The 17,440-nt window shown below is 41.7% G+C and overlaps 1 protein-coding gene across 1 annotated transcript in view; it reads left to right on the top strand.

Annotated features, from left to right (window-relative positions):
* vap (RAS p21 protein activator vap) overlaps window positions 1-17,440 on the top strand; it is a 46,982-nt gene that overhangs the window by 5,288 nt on the left and 24,254 nt on the right. The window contains exons 3-7 of the mRNA XM_080272017.1: window positions 4,417-4,566; window positions 6,260-6,466; window positions 8,177-8,379; window positions 10,514-10,628; window positions 16,871-16,976. Of these exons, the coding sequence (XP_080128143.1) occupies window positions 4,417-4,566; window positions 6,260-6,466; window positions 8,177-8,379; window positions 10,514-10,628; window positions 16,871-16,976 (781 nt within the window). The remainder of the gene's footprint in view (window positions 1-4,416; window positions 4,567-6,259; window positions 6,467-8,176; window positions 8,380-10,513; window positions 10,629-16,870; window positions 16,977-17,440) is intronic.

The raw sequence follows: 17,440 nt of genomic DNA, 5'->3' as shown, positions 1-17,440 counted from the left end.
CTGTTGGGCTCCTCCGATCACAACCTCATCATCTTAACCTGTCCTATCACTCCAGTACAGCCTGTGGACCCTCCAAAGAAACGTCGTCTGTGGCACTTTGGAGCTGCGGATTGGGAGGCCCTCAGGCAGTACTTCTTTGATTTTCCCTGGAATGATTATTGCTTCCATGGCCGGGAGCCATCTGAGTGTGCCTTATGCGTTATGGAGGTTATTCTTTCGGGCATGGAAGCATACATTCCTTTCTCGTATTCTTTGTCTAACGCAAGAAAGCCTTGGTTTAATCACGCTTGTTCTAATGCTGTCTGCAACAAGGAGGGGGCCTACAAAAGGTACCAGACCCAACCCACCCCTCAATCACATCATCTTTACGTTTCTGGCCGGAATCGTGCTAAGTTTGTTCTTCGCTATGCTAAAAATAATTTCATCCCCACTAAATGCTGTCAGCTGTCCAACTCGAATTCTTCCCGCTCCTTCTGGCACCATTCCAAAAACCTTTCTGACAACTTTACCTCATCATCCTTCCCTCCTCTTTTCTACTCTGATGGTTCTGTAGCTATTACTTCTACTGATAAAGCAGATCTCTTCGCTCAGACTTTCTCCTCCAATTCCACCTTAGATGATTCTGGTGCTGTTCCTCCATCACTTCCCCCCTCTGACTTCCTCATGGCTAACATTAAAATTTCTTCAGCTGATGTATTTTCTGCCATCACTGGCCTCAGTACTAACAAGGCATATGGGCCTGATGGAGTCCCTCCTGTTGTTCTCAAGAACTGTGCTTCTGTGCTTACACCCTGCCTAGGTAAACTCTTTCGCCTTTGTGTGTCAACTTGTACCTTTCCTTCTTGCTAGATGTTTGCTCTCATTCAGCCAGTCCCAAAGAAGGGTGACCATTCCCAACCCTCTAACTATCGTTCAGTTGCTTTAACATCCTGTATTTCAAAAGTTTTCGAGTCAGTTCTCAATAGAAAAATTTTAAGGCATCTTTCCTATCACAACCTTCTTTCTGATCATCAGTACGTGTTCCGTCAGGGACGCTCAACTGGTGATCTTCTTGCCTACCTTTCAGACTCCTGGTCATCCTGTTTTTGGGACTTTGGCGAAAGCTTTGCCATTGCACTTGACATCTCAAAAGCTTTCGATCGAGTCTGGCATAAATCTTTAATTTCCAAACTGCCCTCTTACGGTTTCTATCCTTCTATCTGTGCCTTCATCGCTAGCTTCCTTTCTGGTCATTCTGTAGCCGCTGTTGTAGACAGCCATCGTTCTTCTCCTCGATCTGTCAACAGTGGTGTTCCTCAGGGCTCTGTCCTATCACCAACTCTCTTCCTTTTATTCATCAATGACCTTCTGAGCTGTACATCTAACCTTATCCACACCTACACTGATGACTGCATCCTTCATCTTTCCATTCAGTTCCCGCAACACCCATCTCAGCATTTACTTTAACAAACGAGGGATAAGGCTATGGCACACCTAATGTCTGACTTGGCTCGTATCTCTGATGGGTAAAAATAATCTGGATGAATTTAATGCATCTAAGACTCAGTTCTTACACCTATCAACCCAACAAAATCTTCCACAGGTATACCCACTAATGTTTAATAATATTCAGCTTAATCCTGCATCATCCTTGAACATGCTTGGGGTTTCATTTACTCGGGACTTATCTTGGAAAGATCATATTACATCTCTTGTAAAATCTGCGTCCAAGAAATTAGGTGTGCTAAGCTGACTTCGTTCCTTCTTTACCCCTGCACAATTGTTGACTCTATACAGGGGTTTTATCCACCCCTATGTGCAGTACAACTCTCATGTGGGGAGGCTCCCCACTTACAGCTCTTCTCAATAGGGTGGAGTCAAAGGACAGTCTTTTTTTCTGGATTCTGCCAAGCCCATTTATAGTATAATGATGGAAAATATGGTGAAGACACACAGTCCTGTCTGTATAATGAACCTGTGTTCTTTATACAGTATTAACTTAATTGGATTTCCTTTGTCTTTGCTTTCTTATACTGAAGCCTAAGTTGTGTAACAGCTTTGCCTCGAATATTTTGACTGAATTGACTAGCCCCAGGGGACCCTGGGCTCCTGATGAAGCAATAAGGAATTGGATAATGGATGGATGTACAGCTTTGTAAGAATGCAGACAAAATTTAAACTGTAACTGGAATTTCTCTTGGATAATTATAGAATGCTAACACAGCCACAAGTACAGTAGAGCCAACTTCAAACCAAGACTTTTACAGATCTTATTACAAATTATTATTTTTTTTTCCCCTCAGGTGGAGGGATGGAGTTGAGAGGTATATGAGGGAGGGGGGGGGTGAGTTGGGGGGAGGGGAGTCAAATGGTGGGTGACAGAGTGACTTGGAGGCGTTTTGTCTGCGGCCACCCTTTGCAGGATTAGGGCGTCGGGCTATAGATAGATAGATAGATAGATAGTTTCCTTTAACCATTTGGTAGTAAAGAACTGGTGTTTGCACTTGATTTAACTTCCAGTTTTTCCTTTGCAGTTTTCAGTCACTGTTGGGAAATAGTTACTGTTGTTGTTTTTGTCACATGGTTTACAGTTAAGTCAGTATCATAGCCAGCCTCAGTACAGTATACCCGGTAGGGATTCCGTAAAAGGAGAAATGGTATTGCTTGATTTTACTATGAGTGAGTGAGCAAGTGTAGTGAAGCGATGTTTACTCTTCAGTGAGCTGAGAAATGAGCAGCCCGACATGACACGGCCCGGCCGCGATGGTTTTCAGAGGCTAAAAACTTTTCTACTATGTGAGATAGAGAAGAGATTCTTTCAGCAGGTAGTAGATACATTTTTAAAAATTTTGTTTTTAGCTATATATTTACTCATGAGATCAAAGAAAACCCTTGGAATCCCAGCTTTCCAAGGGAATGCACTGAGGGATTCAGTTGACATGTTGTAGCACTATGTTTTCCTGCTTGAATTCTAACAATTAAATATCAGATATTGCATGTGGAGTCACATGGAGAGACAGACTGACAAATGAGGATGTGGAGGAACATTGTGGTTTGGATGTGGATGTGATAGAAAGCGTTAGGAGGAACACGTTGAGGTGATTTGGCCATGTGGAGAGCATGAAGAGTGAGAGTCTGACGAGGAGAGTGTATGTGAGTGAGGTGGAGGGGGAGAGAGGGCGGGGGAGGCCAAGGATGAGATGGAGGGATGGAGAGGTATATGAGGGAGGGGGGTGTGAGCTGGGAGCAGGGCAGTGAAGTGGCGGGGGAGAGGGGAATGTGGAGGCAATTTGTTTGTGGCCACCCCGTACGAGATTAAGTCGTTTGGCAATAGATAGATAGATATTGCACTCATAATTTTACATGAAAGTTTTTTTCTATGTTTAGGGGGTGAAATCAGCAAGGGTGTGTGTGAGAGAGAGAAAATGTGAGAAAGTAAATATTTTAGCTCAATTATTCTTCTGATATTGTTCAACTATCTCACCAGAAATGTGTTGATAGCCAATGTACAAAGGCTGTCTTGCTCATCACGCGCTCACAAAGTGCACTTTACTGGTTTAGTTGCTGTACCTCCGCGAGTGAATTAGATGGATTCATATATGTTTATTTGTGTACAGGATAGCTAAAAAAAGTTAGATTTCAGTGAAATTTGGCTGATTGGTAGGCAGTAAGCTAAGAAAGAGAAGATTAGATTTTTAGGTGGGACTAGGTCCAGATGCTGGAAATCCTAAGTGTTGTTGTTAGTGGTGGAAGTACTGTGGAATCTCCTACATTGCATGATTCTAAATAGCGGATTCATAATATGACGCAACTTCATGCAAGTTTGTGACATCAGTAAATCACAGAAATGACACGATATTTACGGAGGCAGCCGTCAAAGGTGACAGTTTTCCAGTGCCTTGTGTAAGATGCGCCACCGTTACTTCAAGTCTGTGAATCTAGCTGGACATAAACCAGTCTTAGTCAAGCATGACAATTACCAAACAAATCATATTCAGTCATAGCACTTTCTGTAAGCCAATCACAGCACTTCCTTCCCAGGCCAAGCATGAAGGTTGTTAGCGTTCTCTGGGGTCTAGTTTGATGTAGGTTTGGGGATAAGGGGGGGCAACTTTTCTGAGATGACATACCCATAAGTAATTTTCCCCATATGATTAGTTACCTTTAACTTGCGGAATTCACAAAGAGCGGCTTGTGCCCAGTCTCATAAGACCACGATTTAGAAATTTCTCTGTATGTGCTCTGAAATTGTGTAACAGGGCAGACAGGGAAAATGGAAGTGATTGACAATGAAACCATAAAAATATTTGTTTGGCAGGTAAGAGGAATTATAGCAGTAAATAATAGCTTTTGGGGGCATTGGTGGAAGTATGTGCTCTCTGAGTGCTTTCTTAATTGATTTGTATACAGTACTTAATGCTCGTTCCCCCAATGCAGCTGGTACCATGGGCGGCTGGACCGTGCCCAGAGTGAGGAGCGACTGCGGCTGTTTGGCAAATTGGGCAGCTACCTGGTGCGGGAGTCAGACAGGCGACCCGGCTCCTATGTACTCTCATACCTTGGACGCTCGGGAGTCTCACACTTCAAGTAAGTAACAACAGATTTTATTAATTGATCTGAGGGATGTCTTTCCATTTTAATTTCCTCCAGACTATTACTGTCCATCTTAGGAGGGAACTCTAATGCAGTACAGTACAGAATGGGTGCATTAAGGATGTCTTTAACCTCTCTAGTTTGAAGTCTTCCCTAAACTGAAGATCATCTTGTGGTGTTAAGAAACAATATAAAAATATATTATTAAACCTGGAGATGTCTTTTTTATGTTATTCTTCAATCTCTTGACAGCTTTATTTAGTGTTAGTGATATTTTTCAAACTGAAAGGGTGAGGTAAAACCTTAATTAATCCCTTCAGTACAATAAGCCCCCCATAAGATGGAAAAAATCTGAAGGTGGCAAGAATAAATTTAAAATTTCATCTTTCTGAAGTGACTTTTTTATTTAACCCGTTGCGTGCCAGTGCCATTTTAAAACGGTCTTACATACTTCTGTGGCCAGTGCCAGTGCTGTTTTAAAACGGTTTGAAATTAAAAAATTCACCGTGACCGCATTTTTCAAGATTCACGGGTAAAAATTGACAGGCATGTTTGGTAACTGTTCCTCTACCATCCCTCAGGCTTGGCCATACACTCACTCGCTCTGCCTCACTCTACCTGTGTGCCTCACCCAGTGCTGTACATAGTGAAGGCATTTTGTAAATATTTTCACGTAAATGTAAGTTGTAAATACTTTCTTGTAAGTGTAAGGACTATATAGTAAGTCAAGTTGTAAATACCTTCTTGTAAGTGCCAGAACTGTACATAATGAAGTCAGGTTGTACCTGTCTTCAAGTAAGTGTAAGATAATGCATTCACAGTGAGAAAGACGTGCAAATTGTGATAGATGTTGAAGTAATAAGTAATCAGAAAAGTGTACTGAACATTGCTATACCTTCCCAGTATAAATACCTGAGTATACCTTACATAGAAAACGGCTTTCTCTCACCTACGTGGTGAGCGTGAGAGAGCGGGTATACCTGTATACGAGTATGCAAGACTCAATAAAACCCATTTCTGAGCTTCGGTTAGCATTTTAATGGTGAAATTCGTTGTTTTCACATCAAAATCTATAATTTTAGCCAATTAAAAAAAGGTTGAAAATGGCTGGCACTGAGGCGACCCATAGGGCTAAAAATAGCTGGCACGTGGCAGGTCAAGCATATAGTACTGTAATGTACTTTTAATGGGTTTATCATTCTTAGTAGTTCTTTGGATTAATAATTTTAATTGGAATTCACACAGTACTTATGATATAAACTTGATGAAAAGGAATGCAAGTTCCAAGAAACTAAGTTTTTTGCTGTGATGTGTGGTTTGTGTGCATAGTTAGAGAACATTTCTTTTCAGCATGTTTTCCCTTTCTGTAATATATGAGGTGGTGCACAAGTCCCTGTCCTGAGGGTCATGAAGTTTTTTGTGATGGTGCAGCCTAGGCAATGGCTTATGCACTGTTCTGCATATTTAGTATTGGTAGTGTTGCTTGATCGAATACAATAGATCCTTTTGCTATAAAGATCACACTAGATTACATAAAGTTGCCAAACAAAGTTTAATTGCTGCCTGTCAAATGTGTTTGTCAATTTCTCTCAACTTGCAGAGCTTGTATTGAAAAATTTATGATATTTTGGAAAGCATTCTTAATGTATATAAAACAAGGATTTACAGTAAACTCATGTACTTGCAGGATCACGGCTGTGTGTGGTGACTTCTACATCGGTGGTCGTCAGTTCAATGCTCTGAGTGACCTGGTGGGTTATTACACCAGTGTGTCTGACCTGCTCAAGCGGGAGCGTCTGGTGCACCCGGTGCCGCCCCCAGAGCCTGTCAACGACCTCAGGAAGGTGGTGGCCATACTACCATACACCAAGATGGCAGACACTGATGAACTCTCGTAAGTGCACACAGAATTGATTCTTTCTTTCTGTCCTTGAGTGATGAATTGATCACATGTAAATGCAGAAGACATTACCTAGTTACCTGTGTTTTTCCCCTTCTTATTCTTCCTGTGAGTCAGGATTACAAATTTATTCAGGAAAGTCTCTAGTAGTAATAAATGTCATAACCATGCAGTGTTCAATGTCTCTAATTTTATTTCATATTGGGGACTTGAATCTTTACAAGTCCCATGAGAGTTGTCATACCAACTTTTGTTGGAACATTTGCTTTGATTTGGGATTGCTTTGTTGTATCACATGTCTACTTCAGTTTCATAATACCCTGCATGTACTTACAGCATTGTCAGTCCTTATTGTATTACAGCTTTTGCCAATAATCAGGTACTGGTTGTTTGTGAAACAACCATATCATCTTTATAAGTGGCAGTGAGACTATGTTGTGCCCTACACTCATTTGCATACTTCGCACCCAGTCTCGCTGCATACGATAACTGACTGCCGTTAACTAGTGTTTGGTAGCGTGAAAACAATATCAGCGGCAAGTGTAAGACTAGTCGAGAGAGAATCTGTAACTTTAAAGTTAGAAAAAGATAGTGTGTATCTCATTCTGTCCCATTTCCCTCCTGGACACCTGTTTTCTGGTGTTAAAACAGAGTTGTGCACTTATGAGTCACTATTCGATGAGGACCAGTGGTTACAAAAATGTAAGATTAATTAGAACAGTACGTTATAGTTTAAGGTCAGTTTCTGAACGGACACAAATGTATTCTTCATACAGTCATGATGGTGCCAGAGAGTGATGCTCGTTGTTACCAGTGTAACATACTACTTCCACTGTCTAGCTGTACAGGCATCCCTCAGCTCCCTCTTTTTCCCCTCAAAAGAAGGATGATGTAATGCCAAAAAAAGGCAACCTCAGCTCACAGTCCATGGTTTCACATTCAAATGAGCTTTGAGTCACAATAGCAAGAACACCTGCAGTTTTGGGCCCAGGTTTTCATGATTTTGCAGTTTATTTCACATAGCTCAGTTGCAGAAAGAGACAGTACATTGACCCACATCCTCTCTATTGTGCTTCTTTGCGACATACGTCAGATTCTTGTGGTAATCCGTTTTTACAGTTTGGCATTCAAGATTGAGAGGAGGCAGTTTTAAGCTGTTAAAGTAAAACAAATATGGAATAGGTTGTTACATTTTTTCTCATGTTATGGGTTCCAGAAGGATGATGTATTCTTCATGCACAACTAGCTGAGTGATGGGTTGTTTTAGGGTTGGTATGGGATTGGCATTTAATGTTTTTAGTACACTGATCTTGGCATTGAGCTCTGTGGAGTAACTCTGAATGTGTCAAACTAAATAAACCAAGAAAATAGAGGTTGGACAATGATTTTTTTTTATCCTGTTGTGCCTTCAGACTTCCTCCACAGAGTAGTATCATGAAAATAATGAGACCCATCATGGAGCAACTCCAAAGGCACCATGTTTTCAGAGTTCCACATTCTGCCCTCAGTTTTCTCGAGTTTAATTTTGGTGCACTAACTTACTCCAGAGAGCTCCCAATAACTGTAGAGGTTCTAGAAGGATAATGTAGGTGATAGTGAGGTAACTGTACCATTTTTATGATTAGTACTGGTTCTGTGAGCATAAAATAGGTAAAAAATTGACTATGCCATTTTTTATTTATTTTATTTATTTTTTTGGTACAGGTTCCAGAAGGGTGACATATTCTTTGTGCACAATGAACTGAGTGATGGATGGCTGTGGGTGACAGCACACAGGACAGGGGAGCAGGGCACCATCTTTTCTGACCTGGTGGAGACACTCGACGACGACATCGACCCAAACATTGTCTTTTCATGGTTCCACCCAGACATCACCAAAAGTGATGCTATAGATCTTCTCATTAAAGGTTGGTTTGAAGGAGCATTTATAATTGCCACACTGGTTAAATTTTAGCACTTAATTCTTGCCATGGTGCTGGACAGAGTTACTTTCATGTGGTGGCAGTAGTAAAATGGTCAACAAAGCTGCCTGGTTGTACAGATGTCCCACAAATCCTTCCCTGTCTCCTGAAAGAAGAATGGTGAACTGCAAGATAATGAGTTCAACCTGCAGACTGCCAGATTCACATTCAGGTGAATCAATGGCCATGAAAACAGCAATCCTTTCCATCCAGAGACCTTCCCCCCCCCCCTGCCTACTCCCAGACAGTTTATAACTTAAGGAGAGACACTATACATTGGAGAGGTTAGATATAACCTGTGAGGACCACTTTGTTATCAGAAGTCCCTCCTAAAGATGAATTTAATTGTCTGGTGGCAGCTGCTTCAAAATGTGTGGTATATAATACACATTTTCCGAGTGAAGTAGGGGCACTTACCATCCACTCACTTGATGCAGTGCTGCTCTCAGGTGTCTGCCTTTTCTTCTCCTTCATCCTTCTTTCCTTCCATCCTCTTCTGTCTTTCTTTCCTTCATTCTTTCCTCATGCTTCTGCTTATGGGTGACTTTACACTCTCTCTTCTGTCTTTCTTTCCTTCATATTTTCCTCTTCCTTCTGCCTGTGGGTGACTTTACACTGAGTGACAAGCCAAATGGTTTCCTGTACACCAAGAAACCATTGACTACACTGGGTGTTAACCATATAACCAAGTTTTGGCGCCTGGTGATTTAGTGGGTAATTAAGGTGCTCCAATCGGATTGAGCTGGTGCAGGTTTATATCCAAGGGGTTGTTGGGGTTTATTGCTCACATAATGCCACTCAGGGATGAGTGAGGCTGGTCACTCTCATCTAAAATGTCAGGACCAACTTGCCTAGCCCCGGGCTTCTATACTCCTCATGGGGCAATGTAGGATTGGATGATGGATGGATGGATGAAGGATTAAGCCATTCTAATTGGTTGTAGCTCACAAGGGTCAAAGTCTTGGGATGGTTGGGTTAATTATTCATGTTATGCCTCTCGTGGATGAGTGACAGATCACTTTCACTCAGAATATCTGGCAGCAATGAATGATGATGAACTAGAACTATTTCACATTTAGGTTGAAAAGATTATATTCGGATAGTATGGTCATATGAAGAAAACGGATATAAATGTGATGAAATAGGTATAATGTATGTAAGTGAAATTGATGAGGAGGCATGGTAGGCCAAGAAAATAATAGAGATGTTGTAGCCTAAGTGAGTGCAAGAGGGAGTGAGGTATGGAAGCTGGTGAGGCCAGGGATCTGATAAGGGTATGAGCTGGGAGGATCATTATGCACTGGGAAGCACATGACACGGGTTTGATAACCCTTTTTTAATTTGTTAGTTGGAGTGGCTTAGTTAGGCAGATGTATGCAGAGTGCAGGTATTCAAAAGAATAGGGATGGTTATGCTTGTGAAGTGAACACAGGATTCCAGGAATTCAAAATATTTTGTGCCCCATTTTTTTCATGACATGCTGCTAACAGGCCCACCACTTTTCTGAATTTTACTCACTAGTGCATACAAATAACCAAACCAAGCTTCTCCTTTCAGTGGGCCAAGGCAGCTACCCCACACATTCACTTACATATCCATTCACCTTTTCTTTTGTGTAACTTGCTCTCCCCAAGTTCAGACTCACTCGCATAGACCCAGTTCACCATCAGTGCATGCAGATAATTAAATCAAACTTCTTTTCCTTACAGCAGGTCAAAGCAACTTCATGACACATCCACTAACACATCCATTCACTTTTCTCTTTGCCTAACACATCCCTCCCAAGTTCAAGCCCGTTCATATTGACCTGTGTCACCACCATGCCCATTTTACAGTTTTATGTCTTTGGCCTAAGACTGTCCTGTTTCCATCGTGAAAGCTGAGTTGTACTAGTCGGCTGACACTAGAATGTAATGCCAGTCATGAAGTGCTGTGGAAAGTATGTAGCACCATTGCAGTATGTTATACTGCCACTGAGCTTTGTGAGATGAGATGCAAAAGAAAAGAAATCTGAGCCAAGTTAAGGTAATAAGACTACAGTGAATGCAAATAACCGAGCCAAACCTCTCATCCTTAACAGCGGGCCAGGGCAGCTTCCTAGTTCGGCCCAGTGACAACTCTCCTGGGGACTACACTCTCTTCTTCCTGACGAACAACATCATTCAGCGCTTCAGGATAGAGAAGAGGGGTGTCAAGTAAGTACAGTATCTGTCCTTTCACAGCCTACTTCCCTTCAACCCTGGTATGTCCAACTAAATACTTGGTACTGAACAGACACTCAACCCATCCTTTGGTAGGAAAAAAGTGGCCAGGATTATGCTGGTGGTGTTGATGATGATACTGAATGGACAATGTGACATAGTTTTACAGGAGACCTCTTGTAGTGAAAGGGTTGATTAAAGCCACATCTAACCTCACCAGCTTGAAAAATTTGGAAGTAGCTGGAATAAAATGATATGAGATGTCTGTGTAGCGAGTAGGTTAGTATAATAGCTTCTTCTTTTATGTGGTATTTTTCCTGCAGCTATACAGTTTTATTCAGTGTAAAATAGACCCATTGTAGTGAAAGGGAATGTTTGGAGCCAGCAGATCCAGTGTCTGGCTCTTGGCCTTTGATTGATACTGCTACTGTGAGTGAGGCAATAGGCAGGATGAGGGTGGGGAAGGCAGCAGGTGTGTCTGGGTTGACTGCTGAAATGCTGAAGGCCTCAGGCGATATAGGGGTGAGTTTAGTCACTGACCTGATAAATAGGATTATTTATGAGTGTGTTGTCCCAGATGATTGGCTGAAGAGTGTAATTGTAAATGTATATAAAGGGAAGGGTGATGCCCTGGAAAGAGGAAATTATAGAGGTATAAAGCTTTTAGATCAGATAATGAAGAGTAATGGAGAGAGTTTTAGAAGGTATGATTAGAGAAAGAGTGACTATTGGTGAGATGCAGTTTGGGTTCATGCCAGGTAGGGGGACCACTGATTCATTGTTCAACAGCTTCAGGAAATATATATTGGTAGGAGAAGGGATCTTTATTTTGTTTTTGTTGATTTGGAAAAGGCCTTTGACAGAGTCCCTAGAGAGGTGGTGAAGTGGGCAATGAGAAAGCTTGGCTTGGAGGAGTGGCTGGTTAGGGTGGTTATGGCCATGTATGTGGGTGCTCGCACCCAGGTAAGAGTGAATGGAGATTTGAGTGATGAGTTTCCTGTGAATGTTGGTGTGCATCAGGGGTCAGTCTTGAGTCCCATGTTGTTTATCATGGTACAGTACTTGAAGCCCTTTCACGTGACTTTAGAAACGTTCCCTGTTATCATCTGGAACTCAATGACCACATGATCACTTTTTCCAATAGGACACTGATATTTCAAGGATTCTATTACATCGGGTTTTTGGTAAACAGTAAGTCCAGTCTTGCTGGTGTGTCCTCACCTCGGAACCTTGTCTCTTCTTTGACCCATTGCGTCATCACATTGTTCATTGCTATGTTTAATAATATAGTGCCCCACGAATCCTCGCTGCCTCCTGAGTCCCATTCCTCCCAGTTCACCTCTTTACAGCAATAGTCACCCATTAAAATTATATTGTTGCTTTTCTCAATCAGTTTCTGTAAATAACATGCCATGTCTGACAGCATTTCCTGGTATTCATCATCACTCCATGCTCTTGTCTTAGGGGGAACATACACTACTGCCATATCTCGCTTGTTATTCTCTCCAGTTTCTAATTTCATATTTATCACTTCGGCCCTTCCTTCTCCCATTTCCCCAGTATCTACGTTTATGTTGTTCTTCACTGCTATCATCACTCCTCCTCCTGTTTTTTCTTTTCTGTCTCTTGTCCACAGTTTTTATTTACCATCACCCAAATGAACATCAATATCTTCTCTTAACTTGGTCTCTACTAAGCACATAACGTCAGGTTCATGTATCCTCAAAAGATCGTTGATTTCTAACCTTGCCGATATTAAACCATCAACATTAGTATATGCCACCTTCCAATGATTTTTGATGTTTTCTATACCCTCTTTTCTCCTTCTCTCTGCTGGTACCACTTCCTTAACTTCTGATCCATGACTCTCCAATAAAACAGTCTTCTCTTTCTCCGTTCTCTGTTTATTTTTTACCTTTGCTTCCTTTACTAAGTCCTTTATTTTAGCTCTTTCTTCCTCATTTGCATCTCTCTTTATCCAAACATTTTTAAACCCTTCCTTATCCGATAGTTTCCATGTTCTACTGATAATTTCGTTAACTGTTGCTTGGGACTTAAACTTTACCTTCAGTGGCCTTGCCCCTCCTTCCTCGTACTTTCCCAACCTAAACACCTCTTCAATCTCTTCTTGAGCTTCGTTGTTTTCCTCCATGACTATTGATATTATTTCTTTAACCTTACTCAGTTCTTCTCTTTCTCTGTCTGATCTTATTGTAATACGTTTTTCTTTAACTCCTGAAATTATTATACATTTTTTCTTATCTGCTACATCTCTAACTAAAGATTCTCTACTTCTCAACACCCTAACCACTTCCCTTTCCACTTTTTCCTTGCTTTGTTGGTCTATAAACTCTCAAATTTACATTTCCCTCTTCCTGAATTTTCTTCCACCCCTTATGTTGCTCTTGATTTCTTTAATGTGCTCTTCCTGTATTCTTGATTTGGATTCATACTCATCTAGTTTGCTTTTCATCATGTCCCTTTCCTCCTCCAACCTCGTATTCTCCCTCTTAAGCTGTTTTATGTCATTCGAGGCTGATTCATTGTTCACTTTTAATTCAGTAACTTCCCTTTCTTGTTCGTCACTACGTGTACAGATTTTTTCCAGTGTACTCCTTAAACTTTTGATCTCGTTTTCTTGCTCTATGGTCCATTCCTGTAACTCTTTAATCACTGCCCATACCTTTTTTATCTCCTGGTCATTCCTCTCTGCTGTTTTCTCTACACCTGCTATTCTTGTCTGGTTCAACTTAATACTTCCTTTTCCCACATCCTCTTCACAAAAGCCCTCAAATTCTTTCTCACTGATCGTAAACAATGCACCGTCCGTTTCCTCCATGATTCAACCATATGGAGACTTGCTGTTTTCACTTTATCTTGTCCCGTTTATGACCGAAACCGCATTTTTTTTTAAATTATTATTGCTGTCCAACGGGACCACCACTCACGCACTCATTAACACAGTCACAATTAGGCTCAGCATCCTTTCGTCGGTGATTCAGCGATTATTTCCCCACGATCCTGGAAGAGGTCCGTCTCTGTCGGCGACCCATGCGTGTGTGTGTGTGTGTGTTTGTGTGTGTGTTTGTGTGTGTGTGTGTGTGTGTGTGTAATTCACCGGGTCGGTCAGGATCACTTGATGGTCGTGATCGTCAGCTTTTTACCCTCCCGGAAGGGAGCTGAGAGCTCATATAGTCCGATCTAAGGGCAAGGCTGTGACCTTCACAATCGCACACACCCGACCCCTTGCTCTAGGGGGACAGTAACCACCCACTTCGTCAGTGAAACATTTCGCAACCTGAGCGAGGCGCGAACTCCCGTCCACCAGTTGGCAAGTGGGAACGTTACCACGTTACGCAGTACAATTTTGGTGTCCTTACTATAGAATGGATATTAATTCGTTAGAAAATGTACAGAGAAGAATGACTAAAATGATACATGACGTCCGGAACCTGTCATATGAAGACAGACTGAAAAGACTAAGTCTGCATTCGCTAGAGAGGCGTAGAGTAAGGGGAGACTTAATTGAGGTTTTTAAGTGGATGAATGGTATAAATAAGGGAGATATTAGCAAGGTACTTAAAGTGAGCATACAGGATAGAACTAGAAATAATGGTTTCAAACTAGAAAAATTCCGTTTCAGTAAGGAAATCGGTAGAAATTGGTTTGGTGATAGAGTAGTAGACGAATGGAATAAGCTACCTAGTAAAGTAGTTGCTGCCTCTTCCATTGAGAGTTTCAAGCATAGGCTAGATAAGCATATGACAAATAAGGGGTGGATATAGAATAAAGAAAATATTATAACCAATACTAATTAAAAAATAAATTTTCTTTTCAGGTTACACTATGATAGTCTCTATTCTCCTTTCACACTTTCCTGTAAAATGTCCACGCCAGTTTTTCTATACGGCGTGGTGTTCTTTCTGACTTTTTCCTGCCGGCTTCGGCTGGAGGGTTTGGAGGGCGGGGGAGAGCCTTCTTCTTTGCTATCCTTATCTCATTCTAGTAGTTCAGTTACTCTTCTAGGAGCTGCCTAGCATGGGCCAACCGGCCTACTGCAGTTATCCTCTCTTCTTATGTTCTTATGTGTGTGTGTGTGCACGTGCATGCATGAGTGTGTGCACACGTGTGTGTGTGCTCGTGCATGCGTGTGTGCTGACGTGCAGACTACACTATACAGTATGTATTTTCAACAAGATGTCATCATACTGAAGGAGTTGGAGGAGAGTGTTTCAAATCTGTCAGCTTTAGTGGTCTCTCCAAAAGGAGAATTTAATCATTTGGAATAATAAGTATTATAAAGAATACATCATAGTACTGGAGGGTTGATGAGTGTGGGATGAGCTGTATATTTGCCCTCTTGTCAAGTAAGAAGCGTTACATGTAATACATATTTTATATACTTGCTGAGTTGGCTTGTTTTGACATAACAGAAATGAGAACCTAGTGGAGCTGTGACATAAGCATTTATTTCTTTATTGATTTATTTTTTTAGGTTCATCATTTGGGTAGAATTTTTTTTTCTATCTATCTATCTATTGCCAGACGCCTCAATCCCGTTTGGTGTGGCCACAAACAAATCGCCTCCAAGTCGCCCTGTCCCCCGCCATTTCACTGCCCTGCTCCCAACTCACACCCCCCTCTCTCATATACCTCTCCACCCCATCCCTCCATCTCATCCTCGGCCTCCCCCTCCCTCTTCCCCCCTCCACCTCACTCACATACACTCTCTTCGTCAGTCTTTCACCCTCCATCCTCTCCACATGGCCAAACCACCTCAGTGTGTTCCTCATAACGCTTCCTATCACATCCACATCCACACCACAACGCTCCTTTATATCCTCATTCGTCAGCCTGTCTCTCAACGTGACTCCACAGGCTCCTCTTAAATAACTCATTTCCACTGCTCTCACTCTTGACTTGTGTCCTTCCAACAATGTCCAAGCTTCACTTCCGTACGTTAGAGTTGGTATCACAATACTGTCATGCAGTAACTTTTTCACTTCCATGCTCACTTCCCTGTTTCTTATCACTGCTTTCAAGGAACCAGCAACCTTTCTTCCCTGCTGTACCCTTTCAAGCACTTCACCCTCCAAACCTCCATCCTTACTCATCACACTACCCAAATACTTAAATGTACTCACATTTTCCAATTCCTCACCATCTAAACTTGCTGTACATTCACTAACTTCACCTCTTTCAAAGACCATCACTTTACTCTTCCCTACATTCACCTTTAGGTTCCGTTTCTTACACACTCTCTCAAACTCATCCACCAAGCCTTGCAGCTCCCCTTCGTCTTCACTCTTAAACTCCTGTATTAGAAAGGGTCTGAAGTTAGTAGATCTTTCCATGATAGAGAAAGGATAAGATGAGAAAGATAGAAATTTGTGGTAGGTTTAGAATGAAAAAGTCAGTTGATAAAAGGTAGAAGAGTATGCTTGAATGATATGGTCATAGGGAGAGATGGGGTGTAACTAAAGAGATGATGGTGGTGGTAGTAGTTTTTGTTCCAGTTGAAGCTCATCTGGACATAACCCAGTGAATTGCAGGATGAAGTTCCCTTTTCCTGTACTCTGCCATCCATTATTCAGGGGATGATGAGGGAGGTGAGAGGCTTTAGTTAAGTTAGATCATTGCCATTGCATGAAAACATCCTTCTCTAGCACCGATAGAAAAATGAATGGGGAGTACATTATGTGAATTAGTTTGAAGGCAGAAGGAAGTGTGGTAGGCCATGAGTATGGTTAAAGTATAATACTGTATATGGTAAATTAGTGAGATTGCAAGGTATTGAAGCTTAAAAAGCTAAGAAGCTAACAAGGGATTGATGATTCCTTTGTACACCCACCATGTTTGTTTGTTTGTCCTGTCTCACCCCATTCTTTAACTGGGAATATGGATTCTTGGTAATGATAATGATGGGTATGTGAAGTGTGACTGCGTATGTCAAGATTATGAAAGCTAAGGACCATTGTATATATTTGCCTCTTCCAGTGTGTCTCTGGTCACCCTTGGAGTATTATTATTATTATTTTTTTTTTCTTCTTTTGTTGAATGATCATATTTTGCTTGGGAGAGACCCATCGTTGTGAAAAGGTTAAAGACAAGCCTTCATGAAATCCTACAGTATATCAATGCTTTTCTTTTGATTTTTGCAGTTACTTTATTTGATTTGATTTCAGGGAGACCATTTGTAATGAAGGGTTAATACATCATGCGTCCTTCCATCGCAGGTACCTGATGGGTGGGCGTACCTTCTCGTGCCTGGACGCGGTAATCAACAGGTACAAGACAGAGCAGATTCTGGAGGGCCACACACTAGGCAGTCCTGTGTGTAAGGTGCGTAGCTGGTGGTCTGCATTGGCATTTTTATCTATATGCACTCATCATACATGTCTTCTGTACACAACTCATGATCTTGGGAGCTGGGGAGCTGTGCTTTTCCATTTTTCCCAGCACCTGACCATGTAGAAGGACTCTGTTACAACCCTGTGCCACTCACAGACACTTGTACGGGACATTGTTTCCTCTCCATACACATCCTTCGGCATGGTAAGGGTTTCTGTGGGAGTTTTTCCCAAGTTACCCACGGACTTGATGTTAATCCTTTGCTCAAGGCTCATTATGTGACAGAGGGCACTTGATAGGAGCTACAAAACCACCTGTGAAAAGAAAAATAATAGGTTACTTGAAGTGCATCTTTTCTCATACAGTGCTGAGATGTTGGGCAATACTATGATGTATTCCATTACTGTGTGGCTGCTGAATCGTGTGAGTAACAGCCAAAGTCACGTTTCTTTTTT

This window comes from Coenobita brevimanus, chromosome 49 (genome assembly GCF_032717465.1).
Source record: "Coenobita brevimanus isolate Jiangsu-jjx chromosome 49, ASM3271746v2, whole genome shotgun sequence".
NCBI classification, from domain to species: Eukaryota; Metazoa; Arthropoda; class Malacostraca; order Decapoda; family Coenobitidae; genus Coenobita; species Coenobita brevimanus.
This window is presented reverse-complemented; position numbering and strand designations above follow the sequence as displayed.